Source organism: Anguilla rostrata, chromosome 2 (assembly GCF_018555375.3).
Source record: "Anguilla rostrata isolate EN2019 chromosome 2, ASM1855537v3, whole genome shotgun sequence".
Taxonomy (NCBI): Eukaryota; Metazoa; Chordata; class Actinopteri; order Anguilliformes; family Anguillidae; genus Anguilla; species Anguilla rostrata.
This window is the reverse complement of record NC_057934.1, coordinates 15691353-15714120: the sequence shown is the minus strand read 5'-3', so window position 1 is coordinate 15714120 and position 22768 is coordinate 15691353. Positions and strand designations below refer to the sequence as shown.

Sequence of the window (22768 nt, the reverse complement as noted above, 5' to 3'; positions counted from 1 at the left end):
ATCCTTGTTTTTAAAGTTTGATTTGTAGTACTTTATGAAGTAGGCTACAGGTGATGGGATATTTGTTGTGTTTTTGTTTTTTAAGGCCATACTTTCAATTTCTGTGAAATAATGCCTATTTCTTCAATGTCTAGCTCAAAAGAATGAAGGGAAAATGAAATTAAGATTAATACATTGTTGCAGTTTGGTGTTTTAAAAATGTATTTGTTAATTTGTTCAAATTAAAATGTTGTAGTTAACATAAAACACCTTCCAGTACTCTGCAGAGAGAATTTGGTGTCCTCTAAGCAGTCAATCACTTTGAATTAATGTGAGTTGGAGGGTACTTGTCCTTTGTCAAATCTGATATCGGTTCAACAGATTTTCTTGGAGAGAGAATAAAACATGCTGGCTTGTGCACTGTAATAGTAGAAAGAAAACCAGTGATCTGATTCACGAGCTGAGAAATGAATCTCATTCAGAGTCTGTCGACTTGAAGTTTTCATTGCCTTGATGGGAAACCTCTGTTGCAGTTATCTACTACAGTGTGCAGATTGGGTGATAGTGTGGATGATATTAATTTTATCCCAATGTCCAGGACTCATTTCAAATCACAGAATCAAAATGATCAATGCTTTATTTTTAAACTTGTCAGTAGTGTTTTTGACTACTAAACAGCCCCTTCTCATAGCACTGGGAGGAAGAACATGGAGAGAATCAGAATTCTGAATCAGTTCTTGTGTTCCTTGTAATCTCATATTTGAAGGAGTCAAATTTAAATTCTAAGCATCAAAACCTAGGTTTATATCACTCAGACCTATAGACTTCAATTTATTTTAAAAAAGAGGTGGAAACATGATCACTCCCTACAGTTCTCAACCACCCTCCATCCAACAGGTATCGACTCAAATCCTCTTTTAATCTCATTTAAAAAAAAACAGTTCCCTTCAACAGCACCTGGCAAGCATATGGAAATTGTACGCTTCTCCTTCACTATTGCACAGCATGAAAAGACTGTTGTTTACACTTAGAATTCTTCCACACTTCACTTATATTAAGTATTGTGTTTTATAGGTCGATTTTGACTTTCAGGGGATTCATTATGTGGCATTTTTGACTGCTGATTTGTCCATTCAGTTTTGATGAAGCAAGTAACGAAGCAAACATCCCACTGATGTCTCTGCTGAGTATATCTGAAATGATACAAACGTGTGCCATTAATTAATTATCATAAATTCCCTGTCAAAATATGCCAAAGATATTGGTGCCTTTATTGTTTTCTATAATGTCCTGATGCCCAGGCTTGTCCTCAATATAGTCTTTGGATACACTTTCCACCACTCATAAGGGAAAGCATTTTTGTGTAAATGCAATCAGTGGTCTCAAAAATATAATGGTCAGACTTATTAAAATCACAATAAAGGGGTGGGGGTTGACTTGGTTTATGAGTGACATGACGAATCTATGAATTGCCTGAGCGATGTATAGGCAGTCGATATGGCAGCGCACAACAATCACATGATGTTCACAGCATTTTCCTCCCTCCTCCACCTCCCACCGCTCCCCCCTTGGTGTTGCTGCGAAAAGTAGGGCAAGCCACCACCAGGGTGTTTCGTTTATGATAATCATGTTCTCAGCTTGTTTTCTGTGAGCTTTGAACGGCCATTCATTCTCCCCCACGCTAATCAACGGGCTGATGTCTGCGCGCACGTTTGCGCACACGCCCGTGCTCGCGCACGTGCACTCCTCATGTCCGTGCGCACGCACGCGCACACACAAAACCAATATCCAGCAAAGGCTGACTGTCTCAAGGCTCCAAATAACAGAAAAGCTGCTACACTCTGACGTGAAATTTCTGCCTGCTGTTTAATTTAACGTGTTTCCCCCTTTTTTTACCACTTTGTTGCCACAAAAGGTCCCCAGCCTCCCACCATTATGCAGAGGAAGAATAGTTCTGATTATTTTTAGCTTTTGCTTTGTTGTTTTCACAGCAATGTTCTTTTCATTCGTCGTGTTAATAAAAGGGTCTTCACACATCTGAATTAGTTTCCACTGCTGAAACACTCCGCTCTGTGGGCTTTTACTCTCCTCTAACAATTTTAAATGGGATGTAGGCAGTAATATTTCTCTCCCTCTCTCTCTCTCGATCTCTCTCCCTTTAGCCCATATGTACTGCTAACCATTCATTTAAATTGTCTCTTGGTGTAAATGTATTGGGAGAGATGGAGATGAAGGTTGTGCCAAGTTACTCATATTGAATGCTGTTGTTTAATCTCCATAAAGCAAAGTAACCACTGGAGTATGCCTGCCTGCACCCACCCCCATACATTAATACATATCAATACATTAGTTTAGCTTCAAATAATTCTAAATCTGAAACTAGTAAATGCTGTGTTACGGAGGCGCTAGATAACTGGGAAAGATGTATGGTGGATGAACGTACTTACTGTGTAAAATGCACAGTACAATTTGTGTCCGTTGCTTCAGGTTTGTTTCTGTGGGGATATCTCTGACACCAGGCCACAAAGGTGTGCTTTTATTGAAACTGCGCTCGCCCACCGCGGTTCTTGACGCTCGTTCTCTCCATGCCGTCTGACTCGGACGGTCATTTACATTATTAGCTCTGTTCCTGTTCTCTCGTCCATTGCCTGCGAGGCTGGGGGCAGTTGTAGTGTGTGCAAGAGCTGTTGTGCTATACCGTCAACCATCACAATTAACAGCTTTGATTTTGAACATCCTGACCCTCCCGTGCTGGTAGCGGCTGACCGCAGAACCACCTGGTGAACTCTCCACCGTGCTCTCAGGTGATGCTGTAACGATCCGCCTCTCCCGGAGATGTATTGACAGGTGTTTGGCACACTTCTAGGATCCTTTCCTCTGAACACTTTGCAGACATCTTTGACTCCAACCCAGACGTACCCCTGACCAATCCCCACGTGACCCTCAAAACAACTGGAGATTTTTCTGGCAGCACCACCACTCCTTTCAAACCGGTGTCATCAATGAACTCTCTTCACTATCTGGTGAAGTTTGCTCTTACGAGACATCAAAAACACACTTTCCATTATTAAAGATAATCATAGGGCTGATACATAGCATGGCCATACTGTAAGATTATAGGGTGACTGTAAAAATACGTACATGCCATCATTGTTTTTTTGGCAAAAAAATGCATGCTAATTAGGTTTAAATTGCGCGTGTCCCCATTATAGGCTTTAACTCGAACACTTCTCGCTGACATTACCATGACCAAGGAACGTTAGCGTACACCGACCATTACAATATTTTGTCTTACCTTCTCAAAGAAAATTAAGCATACCACATCTGCTAGCTCCATGATATGTGAACTCTGACCTAAAGCCCCGATCTTGTATATATATCGGAGGCAGGGCATTTCACGAGCTATAGACCGTGCGTCACAATTCAAATTAATGTTAAATCAGTAATATTCTGGAATATTTTCATAAAATATTTTAGGCTCCAATATTGCCGTCGTTGAAAGCTTTCATCATTTTGCCAATTGTAGGCCTACCCTTTTTTTTTTTTTTAATGACCGTGACTTAACTCATGAGAAAGCATTAAAAACGACTTAAATGTGTAACAGGGAAATACTTTTGGTACGTGACTATAGAGGGTAGCCAAACACAATTGCGATCGTATACCTGTCATTAAAAATAGGATATTTTGAACAATAGTCCCATTCCCAATCAAATAACTTTTTTTTCCATTTGATGTCATGCCAAGGGCGCGGTTTCCAGTGGAGTATTTGTCATCTCTTCCCTATCTGGCTTACAAATAAAGCTACCAAGCCATGGCACGAAGTGCCCCTTTTCAGTCTCAGGCGAGGCACAAATAGCTCGAAGAACAGAAACACATTGTGAAGAGACACCCTCTTGTCCTTTGTTAATTAAGACGCGTTTCCTGATTTTAGTTATATACATTGATCATAACGAAGTAATGGCTCTTCTTTCAAGTGCTGAAATACCACTTGTAGCTGCGGACCGTTCAGAGCTTGATGCGTTGTAAAGCGGCACATATTCACTGTTAATTTCACTGTTGAATGCTAATCAAATACAGAAATCCTTTAAGCATCCTTCCAGAGTGTCAGTTTTCTCCAATCAAAAGAAACATTAAAACGCAGCTTCACTTTCTCTATAGTTCATGGAGTATCCACACTTTCACAATGACACTGTTTTGGGAAATTTACACACAGTTCTACCATTACAGCGTGGTAAACAAAACAACCAATTTGACATTTTCCGACGTAAGACCAATGTTGTGAAATTATCTGCCACGCATTTGGTTGGGAGAAAAAATAAAAAAACAAGACAATGTGTTCAGTATGTAGTAGAATACTTGAATGTCAATTTATGGTCAAACCTTTCAGCAATAAATTTGCCTATGGCAGATCGATAAATAAATAAACTAATTAATAAACTAACAAATAAATCACATGGCGGTTTATTGGTTTACACGAGGTGTTAATTCAAATATTTAATGTCTATCCCTGCTTCTGTTGTGATTGTTGTGCTACTGATCATTTTAATTAAAATGAGGCTGAACATAAAAATGAATACATATTATGTATGTAGTATTGATGCCCTTATTGTTGTTATGGAAATGGTAATAACAATAATAACGCATTATATTGGGGCTGCAGTTTGTCCGGTCGTTGGTCTTTCTAATTCCTGTAGGTGGGGCACTGTCACCATAGAAAAGCTATTTTCAAGCGAGGAAGTCCTCCGTTTGTCCTCCCCACAGCCCGAGATGGGTGAGAGCGTGCAGTACAAAGGGTCTGTGGAAAGGAAAGAGATTTTCTCTGATTGTCAAGTGCATTTGAGCCGACCGTTTGCGCGTGATATAGCTGCGCTGTTTTTTTTTTTTTTGTTTAGTTTTTTGTTTTTTTTTGGTGAAGACGCGGCAAGGCAAAACAGTTACGCAGGTGTTGCCGACCGCTAAAACAGAAAAGGTCGAATTGATTAATATTGAGTGTGGAAAACTGAACACTTTGAAATCTTTTTAGAATTACCCCTTGGCTAGGCAGGCGTTTACCATTTTCATCCCGATCTGCTAACATTAGGCTTCGTGCGCAGGTGCAGTGCTTCCGCAAGCCTTTAATTACACAGGCAAACTTTGTAAACAATGAACCCAGTATATTACTTGTGTGAAATGTTGAAATGAGGAGGGGTTGACCCAACCCTACTCTTTTCGGTCTCGATTTCCACTGGATATTTTACATGTTAATTGTCTAGAAGGGGTCTCGGTTTCTTTATTCATTTTTTTCCCTCCTTCTTTATATCGGTATCGCCCGGGGCTATGCTTTGGGCACCCAAACCGCACAGCATCTCTCTCTTCATTTTAGTACCAGAATGAAAATGCAAATTATACAGCGACCGGGGCCCTTGGCATAACTCACCAATTCATGTATTCTGCAGATCCCACATAGAAATAATTCAAGAAATAGCCCTGATGTTGTTATTTTTTTCTGTTAAATGACATGAAATGTAGCATAACGCGGATATGGCCAACAGTTACTAGCCTGCAACCATTACAACAAACAACACATTTATTTTTTAAGACTAACATATAAAAAATGTTTGTATGAAAACATTTCAAATTAATCGGAATTGAAATGTTTTTTTTTTTTCTTCTTCTTCTTTCTATCGTTAATATAGTTATATGATGAGATATCAGGTCTGCAGTGTCTGAGATTTGGAGATTTTGGGAAGCTATCGGTTATTATAGCTAAGCGCGCCGTAAGACATTCAGATGGTTTGCAGGTCAGATGAGTGTAACTTTCAAATGAAATTTTTGGTCACCTTTTAATGCCTATTATTCCGGTTTTTTAATGACTGGGAATGCATTGCTTTAATATAAATTTTAACTTGTTCCCAATGAATATTTAAACTTTTAATTGAAGATTGAATTGTATTAGGACATCTGGACTGACAGTATCAAAACTGACACCAGTGTCCCAGCGGCTACTAAAATTTCAGAGTTAATTAGAACGATGCATGTTTAATTTAAACTAATTACAATATCTACAATTAAATGATCGATCCTTGTTCTAATATGAAGGTGCCCCGATTATTATTTTATTTTTCTATTTTCTATTAGTTTCTTCATATTTTATTTCTGAGATATTATTTTAATAGATGTTGCAGTTGGACATTTGATCATTTTGAAATATATGTCTGATATTCTACAGAATTTCCCCTGGCATGTCATTCCATGGAATACATTATACTGAACCTAGACTACACTCAAAACTGTTGATGAGTATATGTGAAAACTTCTGTAGGCTAATGCTGGTTTATGTAGGCTATTTGTGTAGCCAACATAAAACGCGATGCTTGCTGCAAGATATGTTCCACGTTTTTTTATTTTTTAAATGAGTGTATTATTTCATTTATTATTATTTATTTATAACCGTAATCATTTTGACTTTACAGACGAATTACGAATTCCATGGTGAAAACAAAAAACATCTTATTTGCCTTATACATTGGATAATGCATTAGAGCTAGCCTACTTGTCATGTATTCGCTATACATATATGCATAAGGAATTAATCGGAGCATACAATTCACTAAAAATCAAAAAGCGATAAAACGGAGCTGTTCTTAGTTGGCGTGCTCTTATAAAAATAAACATTAGCCATGTAAGGTCAATATACCGAAATTGAAGTGGTCGGAAATGTTCCTGCGTTTTGCTGCGATCCAAGATTATTTTCTCACTACTCGCCCGAGGGAGGCGCTGTTTGTCAACTTTAAAGCAAGAACTAATATCTCGAGGTATGTGTTGCACGAGATCCGTGTTAGCCGTTCGGTCGTTATAAAATCAATGTACCTACCTTTTTACATTTAGGTTCCTCCTTCTTGGCCATTTCAAAGGTAATCTAGTTAATTCGACGGATATGCTGCAGAGGACGCATGATGAAACAGCATTATTAGCAATATTATTACTTGGCAGGTCTATTTTATTCAATACATGGTTAACCATATATCATATTTGCGCATATCTATGTTTGTTGCCATACAAACGTTAGCCTAGCATTTTTACTTAAATGAAAGCAAAAGCTTAATTTGTTTTAAATCAGACTACAAGACCTATATAAAAAGGATAATGCTAGCTTAGCAAACTGTTGTTGACACAATCTCAAGTAGCCTCAATTATCTCATGAGATGTGTGTTAGGGCTGTCTGTTGTCTAGTCTATATGAGTCATGAATTATTATTATTATTATTATTATTATCCGACCACTTAATAATAATAATAATAATAATAATAATAATATAAGCTTGATCGTGGAATATGTTTAACATTTAGTTTCATAGAAATTGAAGATAGGCCTACTATTGTACCATGCTCCCTCCAATCACAAGTCAATGAAACAAACATCTTTCGGTAGCATAAATGAAGACTTGAGGGCCGGCGCAAGTGTCAGCTTAAAATATTTTCTAATCGTTTTCAATGCAACGTCTTAATAATCATTAGCAATGCAACTTGTGATTAAATAAGTTTAAGATGTAGGCATAGCTGATATTGCGACCAGTGGCTTGGAAATAGTTGACTTCAGAGAACATTTGTGGTGTTCTCGGAGGGTAAACTTGCCATAACCACACACACACACACACACACGCACACATAGTTGCGCGCTGTATAAAATAAGGGAATGAGAAAAGTCAAAGGTAAAGAAGTTAGCATCAATGTGTAAGAAATATGGTTTATATCCTATGTAAATGAATGTTGGGAAATTTCATTTATTTTTTTTTATTTTTTTTTTGCACTTTTCAGTGACGTTTAAAACATGCAGATCATGCTTCAGTATCCTTCGGAATTTGTCTAAATGCATTTTCTGTTCAGTATATTCAGATGTTTAAATTGGTCGTATTCGGCGTTGTGGAGTAGTCTACTGTTGTCAGAATTGACTGCGATATCTACATCCTGGTGGCCACTCAGCCACAAATTTCAGTTAATGTTTCTTGCCTAATCAACAAATTATAATAAAAATGTGATGCGATATTCGTCAAGTCCGTCTGCATTTAATCTATGTATCATTGGAGTTTAGGCTAAATGTTTTCGCGTGATATTTTTAAGTACTGTGTATTAGGCTACTTCCACTATAAAAAACATAGTGGTACTGTATTTTTCATTATATTTTTTTAATGTGTCTGTTTCTCGTGCGCTTGGCACTTATTATAGCCTAAAAGTGGCGTGGTAGCCTATGTGTGATATGATATGAGAGTTATATGATCTGTTTGTTTGTAATCTGATGTGCTGTCATCAGCACCCTTTCCTTGAATAAATGTTGTTTCTTACGCTGTTGTTTCCTTCTTTCCCCGTCATTACATCATTATAACACTACCAAGCTGGATCTAGCTAAGTGATCGGAGTTGAAAATAGGAAATCAGTGTATCTTTAAGCTCTCTCGCTGCTCTGGTATGATGTTCGGAGGACAGCTGGGCAATGACCATCTGACTGACTTTGCCTTGACATCTGGGAAACCCACTGGTGTGTGGCACGCGAATCGGTTGATGTCGCTATTTAAATGCAAATTTGTGGGGGATCATTGAAGCCTCACCCCGTAAATTCACACAAAAGGAACACTTCACACACAATAAGGAGGAGGCTCGTTTCTTCGGGAGGTCTTGGCATCACCAGGCAAATCTTATTCAAACCCACACACCTTCAGCATGACTAACTTTTCCTTTGTCCAACATTCACTATTAGCTCACTTTTCAAAATGAGATCTAACACTGCCGACATAACAACTAAATCAACATTTGCTTCCTTTATTTATATAAGTGTAGGCAATGGATAACATTCAGCCTGCATTATTATTATTATTATTATTATTATTATTATTATTATTATTATTAATCAATCAGCCTGTGGCTTAGAGGTGCAGAGGTAAGAGCCTAATTTCGATGATGATTAGTCCTGGTCCGAAAGAATACAATTATCTGTGATAGAAGACTTATATGTTTCAATGACACAAGACAACCAAACATCCTTAGCCTGTCATGCATTTTCATAAATATTGTAGTTATCAGGAATGTTGTTATCGCTATTATTAAAAAAAAAAAAAATTCTAATGCGTTTTCATAGTGTTTTGTCCAAGAGTGTGCAGGAAAGCAATTATGATAACATAGGCTGACCGCGAATATTTTGTCCTTGCGATACATGTTTGCCCCTATTTTTTTTTTTTTTTTTTGCATTCCTAATTTATGAACAAAATAGATATAGCGAATTATGTTTGCGTAAAGGTAATGATCCGTTGTCATTTCTATCATTTTGTGGCATGTTGATAAATTTAGCTTCCATGCTAGCAGTTTGGTGGAGTCAAAGTTAAAGTTGGTTGAATTAAAGAGCGCATTTTCCACGCTTTGGGTCCAGGACCAGATGATCCTAGAAAATGAGCTGAAATAGATTCAGGCTCAGCGCCTGTTGTGAAGAGCAGCTGATTCCCCTATTTCTGGCCAGATGGCTTCTGAACACAGATTTGCATTCATTTTCGCCTAATATCTTCCAAAATAGTGGGGCAGCTGCATTTGTTGTCAAATAAGGTTTAAAACCCCTTTTTAGGACAGGATCGTTACCTACGTGATGTGTTTGTCGAAGTTTTCTTTTCCCTCTCCAGTCAACAGTATCAGCTTTAAAAGGATTTGTCTTAAAACCCCTAATTTGGTAATCAGATTGAAATCGCTTTGGCGTGTAATCTGTATTAAAGATACAGTAAATGACTTAAAGCAATGTGCGATTTCTACGACATTAAACAAAAAAGGAAAGGATGAGATGCACGCGTAATTAAGAAACCATTGTTATTTCAAATGCAGACTATAAGGTAATGCATATATTTCTATAAGAAATTATATCTTATAGAAATATATGCATCTTGCGTTTTATTTTGTACATTTTTCATCGTTTTACAAAAATCTAAACAATGCAGCTCAATTTTAACGATGCAAGTCTTGACAGCAGGTTAAATGTCCGACAACATTTTTGTTTACACAGTGCCTACACTCAATATGATTTACTTCAGGAAAATATTATTCTATAAGAATATTAGCTAACACTTTTGAGACACTTGGATGTGACGTACACTTCAAAAGACTAATCTTATTACTCTCAAATCGTCATAAAATATAATTTTATTATACTTACGTATTTAATTAGACGACCAGGCATTGTAATGGATTTTGAGACGAGGCAAGAGCAACAGCTTTGATAATTCACTTATCTTTGGCAATAGTCATTAACCCCCAACACCAGCAAAATAGATTGCTCTCTAAAACACATCTCTCTTCCTTTCTACGTTCCCCCACCCACCCCCTTTAGTGCAGAGGGCTGAGGGTCCCCTGATAGCACAAATCGGACATCGATTTTCACCGATTAATTAAAATATTAACATACATACTCTGCCAATTGACAAAAACGGAAGCCTTAACTTACAAGAGTAAAAAAGACCCATCACTCAATGCTATGGTTGTCTTCAGGTCTTTCTGTTTTATTATTATCAAAGACATCCCGGCTCTTCTCCACAGGAAAAGAGGAAGGACACATTGTGCATCCCCTGAGTCCTCTTCCTGGGTAACATGAAATGCGCCCAAATTAAAATAAATTAAACGCTTACATTTAGCATGTAAAAGACAACGGGTATAAGTTATACTGCTGATATATGGCGTGAAGTATCAAAATGAGAAATCAGTTCTAAAAGAGTGAATATATTTATTTTGCATGACCTCTGCTTACAGTCTGAACTCGGAATGCATAATTGCTGTCTGGCTTTATATTTATTTGGATGACCATATGCGTTATTATACTAATTTGTTTTACACGAGGAATATTAGTGTATTTTAAAGATGCTATTCCAAATAATGTTTGCAGTTCCTATATATCTATTTATTTATTTGTAATCAAATATTATGTGTTAAATGCTCAATACGTTTGTTGTTTATATGTAGGCTACGTTTTTGTCCCTCCCAATTTAATGACATTTGTTCAAATGAAAATAATTTATTTCTAATGCACAGGTCACATTTTTAAGAATCTACTTTTTGTTTTACATTTTATTGTGTTATAGAGTAATACCGTATATAACATATACACTTACATTTGAATTATTTTTACTACAAGTTTATGAAGCTGTGCGTTTGTCTTCTCCATATAATGTAGCTACTGTCAGTCATGTTTTCTTTGCGATATGCCAAATATCTTCTCTTGGCGCTAAAATGCAACACATTTACATATCGACTATTTAGAACAGTGCACACCAGAGTTAGTCAAGTATTTACAATATGATTTTAGCTCTAGTCCAAATAACTTTGTTCTTCCTTTGACTACGGACTACTGGTTGGCCTCCTTAAGTTTTTTTTTTTTTTTTTTTTTGAGAATTACATCTTCAGTGAATGTTCATTTGAGGGGAACATTTTCACTATATTGTAGGAGGACGTGGTGCTGGTGTTCTCAGGTTGCGGCTATAATAGTCTAATCGCAGAGCCTAGGAGCGCGAGCAGACAGAAATTGTCAGTCTCCCATATTTGGTCAAAGCCACGCCCATTGAGCGTCATATTCTGACAGCGCGGATCCCGTGGGTTTAGAGTTTTGGCTCCCGGGAAAGGTTCCATTCCTAGGGGATAGAGGGCTGAGTTTTGTATGCTTCCATCCATTCTGCAAGACGCTAAAGGCCCCTCATCAACCTCTCCTGTGTCCGGGAACACCTCCATGGTAATCATTTTTTCGTTTATTTGTCTTTTGGAGCAGGAGCGCCTTGCCAGAAGTGGTCGATTCAGCAGTGTCCTGAAGGTTTTTTGATGCTGTTCTAGAAGGATGACACCACACTGAGAGCATAACCAAAACACAAGTTGCTAAATTACTTCTTTTTTAATATTATTATTAAAACAAAAACAAACAACTACAACAAAGCGCATCGCTAGTTGAGCGACTTCTCCGACGGAAGGATAACGATCCAACTAGCTGCTGAAGTACAGTAGCCTACTCTGTGTAAATTGTTTATGTCGTGCCAACACAGGACGGACTGAAGAAGGAAACAGGACTTGTGAACTGGGCTTTCTTTCCACAGATCACTCAAGAGCAAACTCAGACTTACCTTCCAATCACCAAGGAAAAAAAGATTTCACATTCGATAGGAGCTGGTTTTGCACAAAAACTGTTTTAATGTTTGGGATTCAGGAAAATATTCCGAGAGGTGGGACGACAATGAAAGAGGAACCGCTGGGCAGTGGGATGAATCCGGTCCGATCGTGGATGCACACAGCTGGGGTAGTGGATGCTAACACAGCCGCCCAAAGGTACGTATGCCAAATCATCCGATTTTTAATGTATTTCTCAGATCGACCCTAAATCCCCTCAATACCCAGTATCAATTACAATCTCCCCATGCCCCTCTTCAGCCTCTTTCCCTTTCATTACATCATATTACTGTTAAAGTGACAAATCAAGAAATCTCCTGTCTCCAAAACGCACTTGCCCATCTCCAATGTTTTCATCAGTTCGGTTTATCTCTGGTGTATCACATTTAACCGAGACGGTTTCTCGTTTTCTCCCCGCAGCGGTGTAGGTTTGGCTCGGGCACACTATGAAAAGCAACCGCCATCCAACCTCAGAAAATCCAATTTTTTCCACTTCGTCCTGGCTCTGTATGACAGACAGGGACAACCCGTCGAGATCGAACGGACAGCTTATGTGGACTTTGTGGAGAAGGAGAAAGTAAGCGCTACTTTGGAATATCGTCCAAACCATTTGCCGTATATGTGATTTTCACTTTACCTTCAATACTAAAATATTACCACGGTGCTCTGGAGGTCGTGGAAGCCACGTGCACTTTTGAGATTCAATAACATTCGTAGAGCGCATGGGAACATAAAACACATTTTATGTATTTTTATAATATACAAATATAATTGTTAACGATTGGCTATTTTTCAAATTACATATGTCGTTATGCTAAACAGAGATGGACAGAGAGATAGATGTACAACTTTCTACTTAGACACATAACCATACAACTGCAAATGTATACACATATATTAGAGAGTAGCACTCACCAAAACAATTGCTGAAGATGCCAATCTGATTCAAAAAAATGCTGATTATTTACAGGAACCAAACAGTGAAAAAACTAACAATGGGATTCATTACAAACTACAGTTATTGTACAGCAATGGTAAGTGACATCTAACTATCCAAAATATCTGAGTTTAGATTTTTTAGATTAATTATGTTGGATGATTTAATCATTCCCTGGTTCTGTGGCTGGGTTTGCAAGATAAAGGTTAAAAATGTATATTAATTCGTATATGGAGCATAAAATCAGCAATGCATGGGGACTTATTTACTGTATGTGAGTGTAAGTTTTCCCCGTCCCTTTTCGGATGATTATAGATATGACATTGTGCTTTTTGAGTAAAACATATTACATTTCTTCTTATATCATTTTCACCATTAAAATACGTAATGCAGTATTTATTAAAAGCACTGCTCGGTTTGATTAAATTTTATGAAAATATTTCCTCATCACAAAGACGCATGTGGATATGGACTATGCATTTTATCACTTTTGAGTTAAGAGAATTAATAATGTTTTGCTTTGTTTGGATGTTATGAATGCTACTGGCAGCTTAACATCATGAAGACAGTCACTTGTTAAATCCATTATCTCAATTAATAAAATAATTTCTCCAGGCGTCAGAACAGAACAGGATCTTTTCGTACGACTAATCGATTCCATGACAAAACAGGTAAGTTATTTGTTTACATCATTGTTTTTCTGATTGTTTTCTTAAATGATTTCTGATTTGCGGCGTGTTGATGCGCATTCTTTCATTTTAAATTGAGACTTGAACCTTTTTCACTTGCCAGTTAGATTTATTTAGTTGTCTGACTGTGGGTTCAACATGCATTTTATTTAACTGTAATTATTATTAAAAAAACAACTTATTTTTTGTATTTTAATATCGCATTACGCCCTTGAAAGAGTTTGTTAGGATGATATTTATTTCTACATACAATCTATGGTATCGGCGTGAGATGGCTTGCGATTTGAGTTGCTGTGTTGAATAACTTTTCACTATTTAAAACATCGAACGTAGCGTCCACTTTAATGACACATGATGTAATTTTTTCTAACATGACCCCCGGACACACATCTCTATAATTCAAGTTGTAAGCTCCAGGGGTCTCCACAATCCGTTCATTTCCCCCAGATCGGCCGCTATTTCTTGCACGTCACTCTTTGGACATAGCGTAATTATGTGGTCGGATAATATATTTTAGCATATAACATACTTACTTGAACTTAAGTTTTACATGTGCTAGTTCTGCATTGCTAGTGTATCTAAAATAATGAATACTGTAAAATTATAATATCTATGAAATGATGGCCCTTTTTTACATTTTATTCACGGTTGTAAAATAATAAATCTAAACAAATTAATACAATATATAAGTGCATGAATTGTCAAATAATAATAATAATAATAATAATAATAATAATAATAATAATAATAATAATAATAATAATAATAATAATTAAATTCAGTATTTATTTTTGTTTACACCACGGTGATAACTCTATCGCAAACGGCAGTGACAGCTAAACCATGGAGAAAAAAGGTTACTTCAACCCTTAAAAATGTTACGAACATATATATTACCGCATTAAGCTTTTCAAACCATTTGTCGATAGATTTAAAGTTTGTCCCTTTTGTTATTAAGACACGTGGTGTGACATGTAGACTGTGCTAAAATGTCTCTGGCAAAGACTAACGGTCTTTACTCCTCAGTCCTCAGTAATGATTTCGAAGTAGAAAAGACCCTTGCTGGCTGTGAGAGGCTCTTGAGTTCACAATGTAGTCTATTTCCTTTGTATACAGAGGCTAAATGTTTTCGGAAATCACTGGTGGCTAATTAAGGGACATATATTGATAACTGCACACTCCACTTTCACGGAATAGAAAGCTTAAGTGGCGAGGTTTAAATACTGTTATTATTATCATTCGTTTACTCTGTTGTGGCAGCTCAAATACTGGTGAAAATAGGGACGTTTAATCTCCCTCTTCATTGAGGTAAAATAGCCCTGTAAATGATCAAAGAGTCAATGGCGCTGAACAGTCAGTTTATGGATTTCTGTATCTGCAGCTGAAACTAGAAAAATAAATCACCCCAATATAGATGATAGGTTGGGGGAAAATAGCTTGATGAAGTGCTTGGAACTCTTGCCATAAATAGATAAAAGTGGACTCGAGGATGTGCATTGTAAACATCGTCACGCTTTTTTTTATGAAAAGCTTTTTAAAATTTTTTAATTTAGCCTGTTTTATATTTTTTGCTAACAACAATAATAGACAATAAATAATAATGAATGTAGTTACCGGATGGAAAAGTCATGTGGAAATTTAAAAAGCGGAAATGTTATAAAATTCAACACAATTTTAATTTTGCTTAGTCGTAGTTTAAATATTGATTTTTATGTAGGCTGTTTTAATATAATGTTTATTGTGAAGGCTTTTTACATGTATATTGGGCTTTTTTCTTTACTGCTTTTGTTCCATTGTTACACTCTGCACATGCTAGACTGTCGACCAGATTTTATTAGCCTGGTAATTATAGGCTAGAATTTCCAATGGAGGAACGGACTTCGCGTTGCACTCTGTTGAGTTGTAGAGTACGGCGTGCGGGGTAGCCATGCTCACAAGAAAGCACGGCGGAGTCTGTTCTACTACATCACAGACATAGAAGGGGAGGGAGAGAGAGAGAGACACTGAAAGAACTGAAGGCGAGCGCACCTACAGCTTTACGCCATCTGTTTAAGACACTGCTCAAAAATTACTCAACCGTACCCCCAGACACCGCTTTTTATCCAAAGAAAAATCATTGTTAGCGGCTCAAAAATAAACAACAGATTGCCCATTAGCACTTTCCCCACAAATATCTCCAGATTATAACCATGTTGATGTATACGGTTATGGCTATTATTTGAACCGTCCTTCTGCGCCTGAAAACCCTTACTACGAGTTAAAATTTACCCTTATTCTTTATTAGCCTATATTTAAAAATGTGCAAAAATAGATTGACGATGTTTCAGTTAGTTGCATATATAGTTGTATATTTGCAACTAAATATTTTGCTTTTGATACCAATATCAATCAAGTTTATAGAGATCCTTGTTGGAAACTAAAAATGCGTATCCATTTGTGTTATCTACTACGCTAATGTTTTCTATGCCAACTGCATATTAGCTGCAAAAGCATACAATTGCGTTAACAATATAAAATTATATAGGCTATAATTTATATATAATTTCCATAATCGTCTCAAAACAAAAATAAAACAAAATCATAATTAACATATTATTTGTGTGTCAATAATGTAATATATTCGAAATAACTGAAATGCTTAGTTTTGGATTTTCGCATGCTTTCATTTCCTTAACCCTATTATTTAAATGCGTTGTGTAACCAACACGCATAGTTAAATGTTGTTTGTGTTTGACTTTCATGATTTACAACTCAAGTAATTTCTGCTTTGATTTTAAGGCTATTATTTATGAAGGCCAGGACAAAAATCCGGAGATGTGCCGAGTCCTTCTTACGCACGAAATTATGTGCAGGTAAGAGAATGAGCTTATAACACACACACACACACACACACACACACATATATATATATATATATATATATATATATATATATGAATTATCTGCTGGTTTTTAAAATTCTTAGATTTTCTTCCCTTTCGGATAAACGTCTGTTATTTCTCCTGTTTCACAACAAGGTGTACTGACTTTCCAGGCTCTTGGTATAGCTTAACATACACAAGCAAGGTTGTTGCTGAAATCTCACGAAGGTCACTCGCAATCGCATGGATCCAACCTACTTCATGTAGACTATTTTACTCGGGCATATTTCAATACGAATAGGCCGAGGCCCGATGAAAGACCTGCTAATTCTGTGAACTAAGACAATACAACGCGTTACGAGTAGGCTATTGTCCTTGATCTTCATTTATATTTTGATATAGTCTACCTACTCGAGATAGCTAATATAAAATCAATATCAAGGGGCACACTTCTCATATGGTCCAAACACTATTATCTGTCATTAACCATACTATACTGTCATTACGCACTAATGCAGACTGAAGGAGAGCGTTGTGTTATCACTCCCACCAATAAACGTGGAGTACAAACACGATGCGATAAAACCACGGAAGTGCTTCATATGCGCCAGTGTCACTGCAATGGATTTAAAAACCTGAAAACAGGTCACTGATGTTATCGAATGTCAGGAATCATTTGACTCTTCTGTACTCAGGCCCTCAAGTTCACTGATATGCAACTCTCTGCTGTCGGTATTAAAGGGAAACTCCTGTGTATTTACCGATTAGCATTTTCTTTAACCAGTTAACTTCTTGCATGATGTTTTTTTTTTTTTTTTTTAATTAAGAAATGTATTTGTTGTCACAGGAAGAGTACCCTACCTATTTTCTGTTATTGAAAGGTGGCTTTCTCCTTTTGACATAGATTCTAAATGGATTGTTGGATTTGTTGCTGTGGTATAGGAAACAGATTCAGAAGTGCAGTGTTGGTTAGGAAGTGAACACCAGCATCCTGGACTACAGTAGCATGCAACATACTCTAAGGGGCATACTATTCCTGACTAACATACTGTACATATTTGCTAAATGCCATTTCTGCATGGTTAGCAGTGGTACAAATATGCATATGTTTTATGGTGCTATAGGTAAATATGATTTTTCCTCTTTCTGGAAAACAAATATAAATCATTGCCCATGAAGGCAATATCTTATCCACTTCTGCATGTTCTACAATTAACATGTGAAGTGCACAGATGTGATTGTAAGCTATGTGTTGAAGACATGTAGACTTTCTTTAATCTCTTTAGCTGTCAGCTTTAAAGAGCTTTATATACTTTCCATACCATATGGTGTTAATTTAGCTAATTTAAATGTGCAACCATTAAACAAGTATTTTTTTTCTTAAATATGCAGTAAACACATTTTTTGTTCATTTCTGCTGTTTTTGAAGATTCAATTATGAACTATAGGTAGGCTCACAGAATAGAAACGATTCCACTTTGTGCAAGATGGATGGATGAAGGCTTTTGAGCTGGTAATTAATAATGCCCCACAGAAATATTGGTTGAAGGTGGCATCTTGCATCCTCTCCAGAAACAACAGCTTGACAATTAGAGGTAAACAAAAGCCGAAGCTGTGAAAGTGTATTCCCCAGCCTCCTGGCATCGCCTCTTCTCAGTTCACTGCTAAGACAAACACCACAACATGTTGTTTTTCCATCTTTTAGCAGCGGCGCTATAGTAGATGTTTACTCGGTGCGATTCATTGAGTAGCACACTTATCAACAACAACAACCAGACACGCGGGACGATCAACCGTTTTCACGATTATAAAAAAAAAATAAAAATGAAAAAAAAAAAAAAAACACACACACACACACACACACAAGGAAGAAAATACAAGAAAGAAAAAAGAAAGATGATCAAACTGAGAACACTGTTGTGAGTGAGTTTGCAAAAAAAAAAAAGAAAGAATGTGAAAAAGAAAACAACATGTACAGTTGCACGATGCACGCCCCGGGTCATCTTTGATCATATGGTCCTTTTCTCTCCCCCACAGTCGGTGCTGCGACAAAAAGAGTTGCGGCAACAGGAACGAGACTCCCTCGGACCCGGTGATCATTGACAGGTAGGCGAACCTTTCCTGTGCCCCTCTCCCCTTGCTTCCCGCGCGGGGTGCTTGCCGTCGGCCTTCCAGGCCGTGTTAAGTTCATTTTGTGCATTGTACCATTTGTTGTTCTCCTGTGTTATCATGCACAGGTGGGTTGACTTGGAAACCTGGCCAACTCTGTGGGGATTCGGTAATTGCCTGCGAGTTGTCAGGGGAAGCAGCCTCATCTCCCTTCTCCTCTTGCTGTGAGGAGCAGTTTATGCCTAGAGAGTTTTTGGCTTTAAATGCAGAGATGTATCACCCAATGTCTCTTCCTAATTTGCTAACAAGTGTTTTACTCCATTTAGTCCTTGTCATGGTTTTTTCTTTTTTCTTTTTTTTGTAGTTAACACTTTGCCTTGTTGTTGGGTTTTGTGGCTACCGGTGAGGGTTTGAAGGGCAATTTGTTTGCGAGAGGGCTTTTCGTATAACATACTGTTGTTGTCAGTTTTTTCTTTTTTAGTATATTGAAGTACATGTTGAATTTTCTTTGCAAAGTTGTGGGTAGCTGCATGTTGAAGTCGTCAGCGGTACACCACTGCGGAGGACGCTGTTGTGGTTTTTCCTTTTCTTTCTTGAAAAACACTGTTGTCATTGTCCAAGTCGTTCAAGAGGGTCTTCAGCCGTTGACGCATTTAAGTGAACGTATCCTTATTTTGCGTGCTTAAGAACATGAATGTTTACCAGATCTGATGCGCATTCCAAATGCGGCACAGGATGTGACGGTGTGGCCCTCTTGGATCTCTTGGTTAGAACTACTGGCTTATCCCTCCTCCATAAATTCGGGAACCGCTCTGCACCCAGACGCTTCGAACAGACAGGCCTGCTGCATGTATGGCCGACACGGTGGACGTAGGGCTCGTTGGCTTGCTCCCAGAGCGGAGCAGGGTTTCCGTCAGCTCCTCTCCCGGTTACGGGAGGGGGGGGGGGGGGGGTTATCCTCTGATCATGAACTTTGCTGTCCACTGACTGAGAAATTAGACCGGGAGAAAGACTGCGAGTTAAGCCACGGGGAGAGGCGCCGCCGCCACTGGATAGCAATGCTAATGTTTGACTAGCTGGAATAGCTGTTTGCTTAGCAGAGGCTGTTTGGTATGTGACAGAGGGAACATCTCTCTTATTAGTAATCAAATAGGACTGACCAGTTGTTGCTTTCACTCTGAGTCACTCTGTGTCAACTATCAGAAAGTAGGACAACATTCTGGGGAACTGAATATGATGAGGAGTGGTTCTGTCTTTACATGGTACAAACGGGCAATGTGTTTTACACTTTAATAATGCATTATAAAAGAACAAGACATGCAAAAGTGATGCAAATATATAAATGAAATGTTATTTTTTTAGATATTTAAAATAACATTTTGAAAAGTATTTATTAGAAGTGTTATTTGTAAACCTTGAAGGAATCTTATCCACTGAAATGCAATAGTAGATGTGTATTGTTTATTATTGTTTATAAATAGATAACATTCAAATTATATATATTTTCTTCAGTTTTTCTGAAACACTCATCAAGTTTAAGACTGAAGTTGAAAGGCAGTTTGTAAGTCAGTGTAACAAGGATATTATTTTAGCACTTTAACAGGAAAATATATTTTATTGCCTATAAAATTTAAATAAGTACAACAGATGATATCACTTTTTCAAAGTTTTATTTATGGTTTACTGCATTCAAGAAATTAAGATCCATTTGTTTCAAGCACAAGTGTGCTAATTATAGATAAACAATCTGTTGCCTGTTGCTATATTTATGCATGCAATGGTTTTGAAATAATTTGTAATCTGTTTCTGGTGCTTTAATATCCAAAATAAAATAAATATGTCTTTATTAATTAATTGTTTGGAAGACCACATCTGAATCTTGATATCAGAGTGGGTAAACAAACTGTATTGCTCAATGTGCTGCATTGCTCAACACTAGCATTTCAGTATACATATTTATAATATGTGTGCTCTCTATCTATGTATCTATCCGATAAAAGCAAACTGTTTCTGTTTGTTAGTTTGTCTGTTGCCTGTATATTTGTGCCTGTGTGTTTTGGACATTTATATATTCCATATTGCTTATATGTTCCAGTATCTTTTGGCTTATGATGTAATGAACAGTATCAGTAAACAGTGTCACTTGCGTCTTTAGGATTGCCTAAGAATCCCAGCAAAAAGCAGTGGTTAGAGTGTTGAGGGACCAGCATACTGTTTTCTCTGCAGGATGTGATGGAACTCCATCATAAATCTGAGATCTGTGATCACATTTGCTGTTCACATGTAGAGATATCTGTCTGTAACTCCAAAGATGTAATGATTGATTTTAAACGGCAAAACCCAGTCCTCCCCCACTTCCTGTGGGAAGTCTCTAACATTCTAAGCTTACACTAGTCTTTTTTTCCCTTTCCAGCTGAAAAGTCTGTGATATATTTATCTTCAAAGTAATCTTAGGTGACCACTTTAAAAACATTAAGTGTCACTGATATTTAACACATTTGTGCTTCTCATAAATCCCATTGCTTTGTATTGTCACTAAACAGACTTTAAGCTACATGATATCTCGCCGTATTGTGCTTTAATCTGTGGAACAATGCTTGTAACATTAGTAAAATAGGAAGAGGAGTACAGTAGGCCTAGAATTGAAGCCCAGGGAAAAATAGCAGAGGGACATTGTAGTGAGTTCAAACAGTGGATAAAAAGCTCACATTTTCATTGTGCCTTGGCTGAAAGGGTCTGGAGTATCGTTTTCATAGCGGAGAGATCTGTTCTGTGAAATCACAAAAGCAGATGTTCCTCATTAGGAAGTACCATTGTCTGCGTATCACAACTATGAGCGGATCGTTTTTATCCTATCACACCCAGAACATTCCATCGACCACAAAGTGCAGTGGCGCTGCTTCTACGGGTGCCCACCAGCGTCAATGCACATTATGCGCGCCGTACAAAGATCAACGCAAAAGTGTGTAGCGCTCTAGTAATAGCTATGCTTCGTCCTCACACTTATGCGCCGATCCAAAAATGCAGCACGCGCGGCTATTCTCGCAGAGAGACGCGCAGGTTGTTTTTCCTCTCCTTTTCCGAACGATGCTGCGGAAATTCCTGGGTTAGCTACATCCCCTTCGAGAAGCCCCTTCCCGAACGTGGGCCGAGAGGGGACGGACAGAATGCCCGACTGTTCGAGAACTCAAAAGGCCGATTGTGGAGGCAGACAAGGGAGGTCCGATTGTGTTACAATCAAAACATTAAAAGTGCAGCCCACCGTCGAGGATGTTGCGAGGGGGCCGTGCGCTGGAGAGGCTGGCGCTCTCTCATCGATAGCATTCTCAGCAACATTTCCCCAGATGGTACGGGGGGCAGCCGTACTGCTTGCTGGCATCTTGTTGGACAGTAACTGGCATCCTCAAGGATCTGGCATTTTCAACGGAGTTTAGGAGACTTATCATTCCAAATGTGTTCTATTTTCCTGTAGTCGAGCCAGACATCTGTTTATCCCATTTTCTCTTGGAGTTTGTTACAGCACTAGGTTTTTGTTGAGGGAAAAAAAAAAAAAAAAAAGGAAAAAGAAAAAAAAGTTTGTCAGATTTAACAGCTGTTACAGAATTTCAATCTGGATGGGGCTTTAAATTTTTCAAGACTGACCTTAGTCTCATGTACATTCGTAGTGTGCCTGTTTGTGTATTTATGAATGCATGCATGTGTGTCTGTGTGTTTATATATATATATATATATATATATATATATATATATATATATATATATATATATATATATATATCTAGTTGAACGTACAGCCTCCATTATATAAATGAATGACTTCTCAACAAACATCCAGCTTGCTCTACTGCAACTGGACTCTGGATTTATTTACAACTGTAGTTTATGTCTTTGGACTAATAATGGTGAAGTGTCTGAAGAGTGATTGGGGTTTTCCTAGTCAGCGCTGCTCCCTTTCACTTCCTGTCACAAAGGTCAAAGCAGAGTGACCTTTGCAGGCAGCCCACTCACTGAATAATTCATGTGATTGACTTTTTTTTTG

At 37.6% G+C, this 22768-nt stretch overlaps 1 protein-coding gene across 19 annotated transcripts in view; it reads left to right on the top strand.

The window, feature by feature from the left end:
• Positions 1–11584: 11584 nt before the first annotated feature.
• Positions 11585–22768, top strand: part of ebf3a (EBF transcription factor 3a) — a 93783-nt gene continuing 82599 nt past the window's right edge. For 6 of the 19 annotated variants that reach the window (XM_064320763.1, XM_064320751.1, XM_064320761.1 and 3 more), the window contains exons 1-6: positions 11586–12292; positions 12554–12710; positions 13104–13167; positions 13686–13741; positions 16538–16611; positions 18658–18726. In XM_064320763.1, coding sequence (XP_064176833.1) covers positions 12159–12292; positions 12554–12710; positions 13104–13167; positions 13686–13741; positions 16538–16611; positions 18658–18726 — 554 coding nt within the window. In that variant the 5' untranslated portion in view covers positions 11586–12158. Of the gene's footprint in view, positions 12293–12553; positions 12711–13103; positions 13168–13685; positions 13742–16537; positions 16612–18657; positions 18727–22768 lie in introns of all 19 variants that reach the window. The other 13 variants (XM_064320765.1, XM_064320754.1, XM_064320747.1 and 10 more) reach the window with 5 other exon arrangements.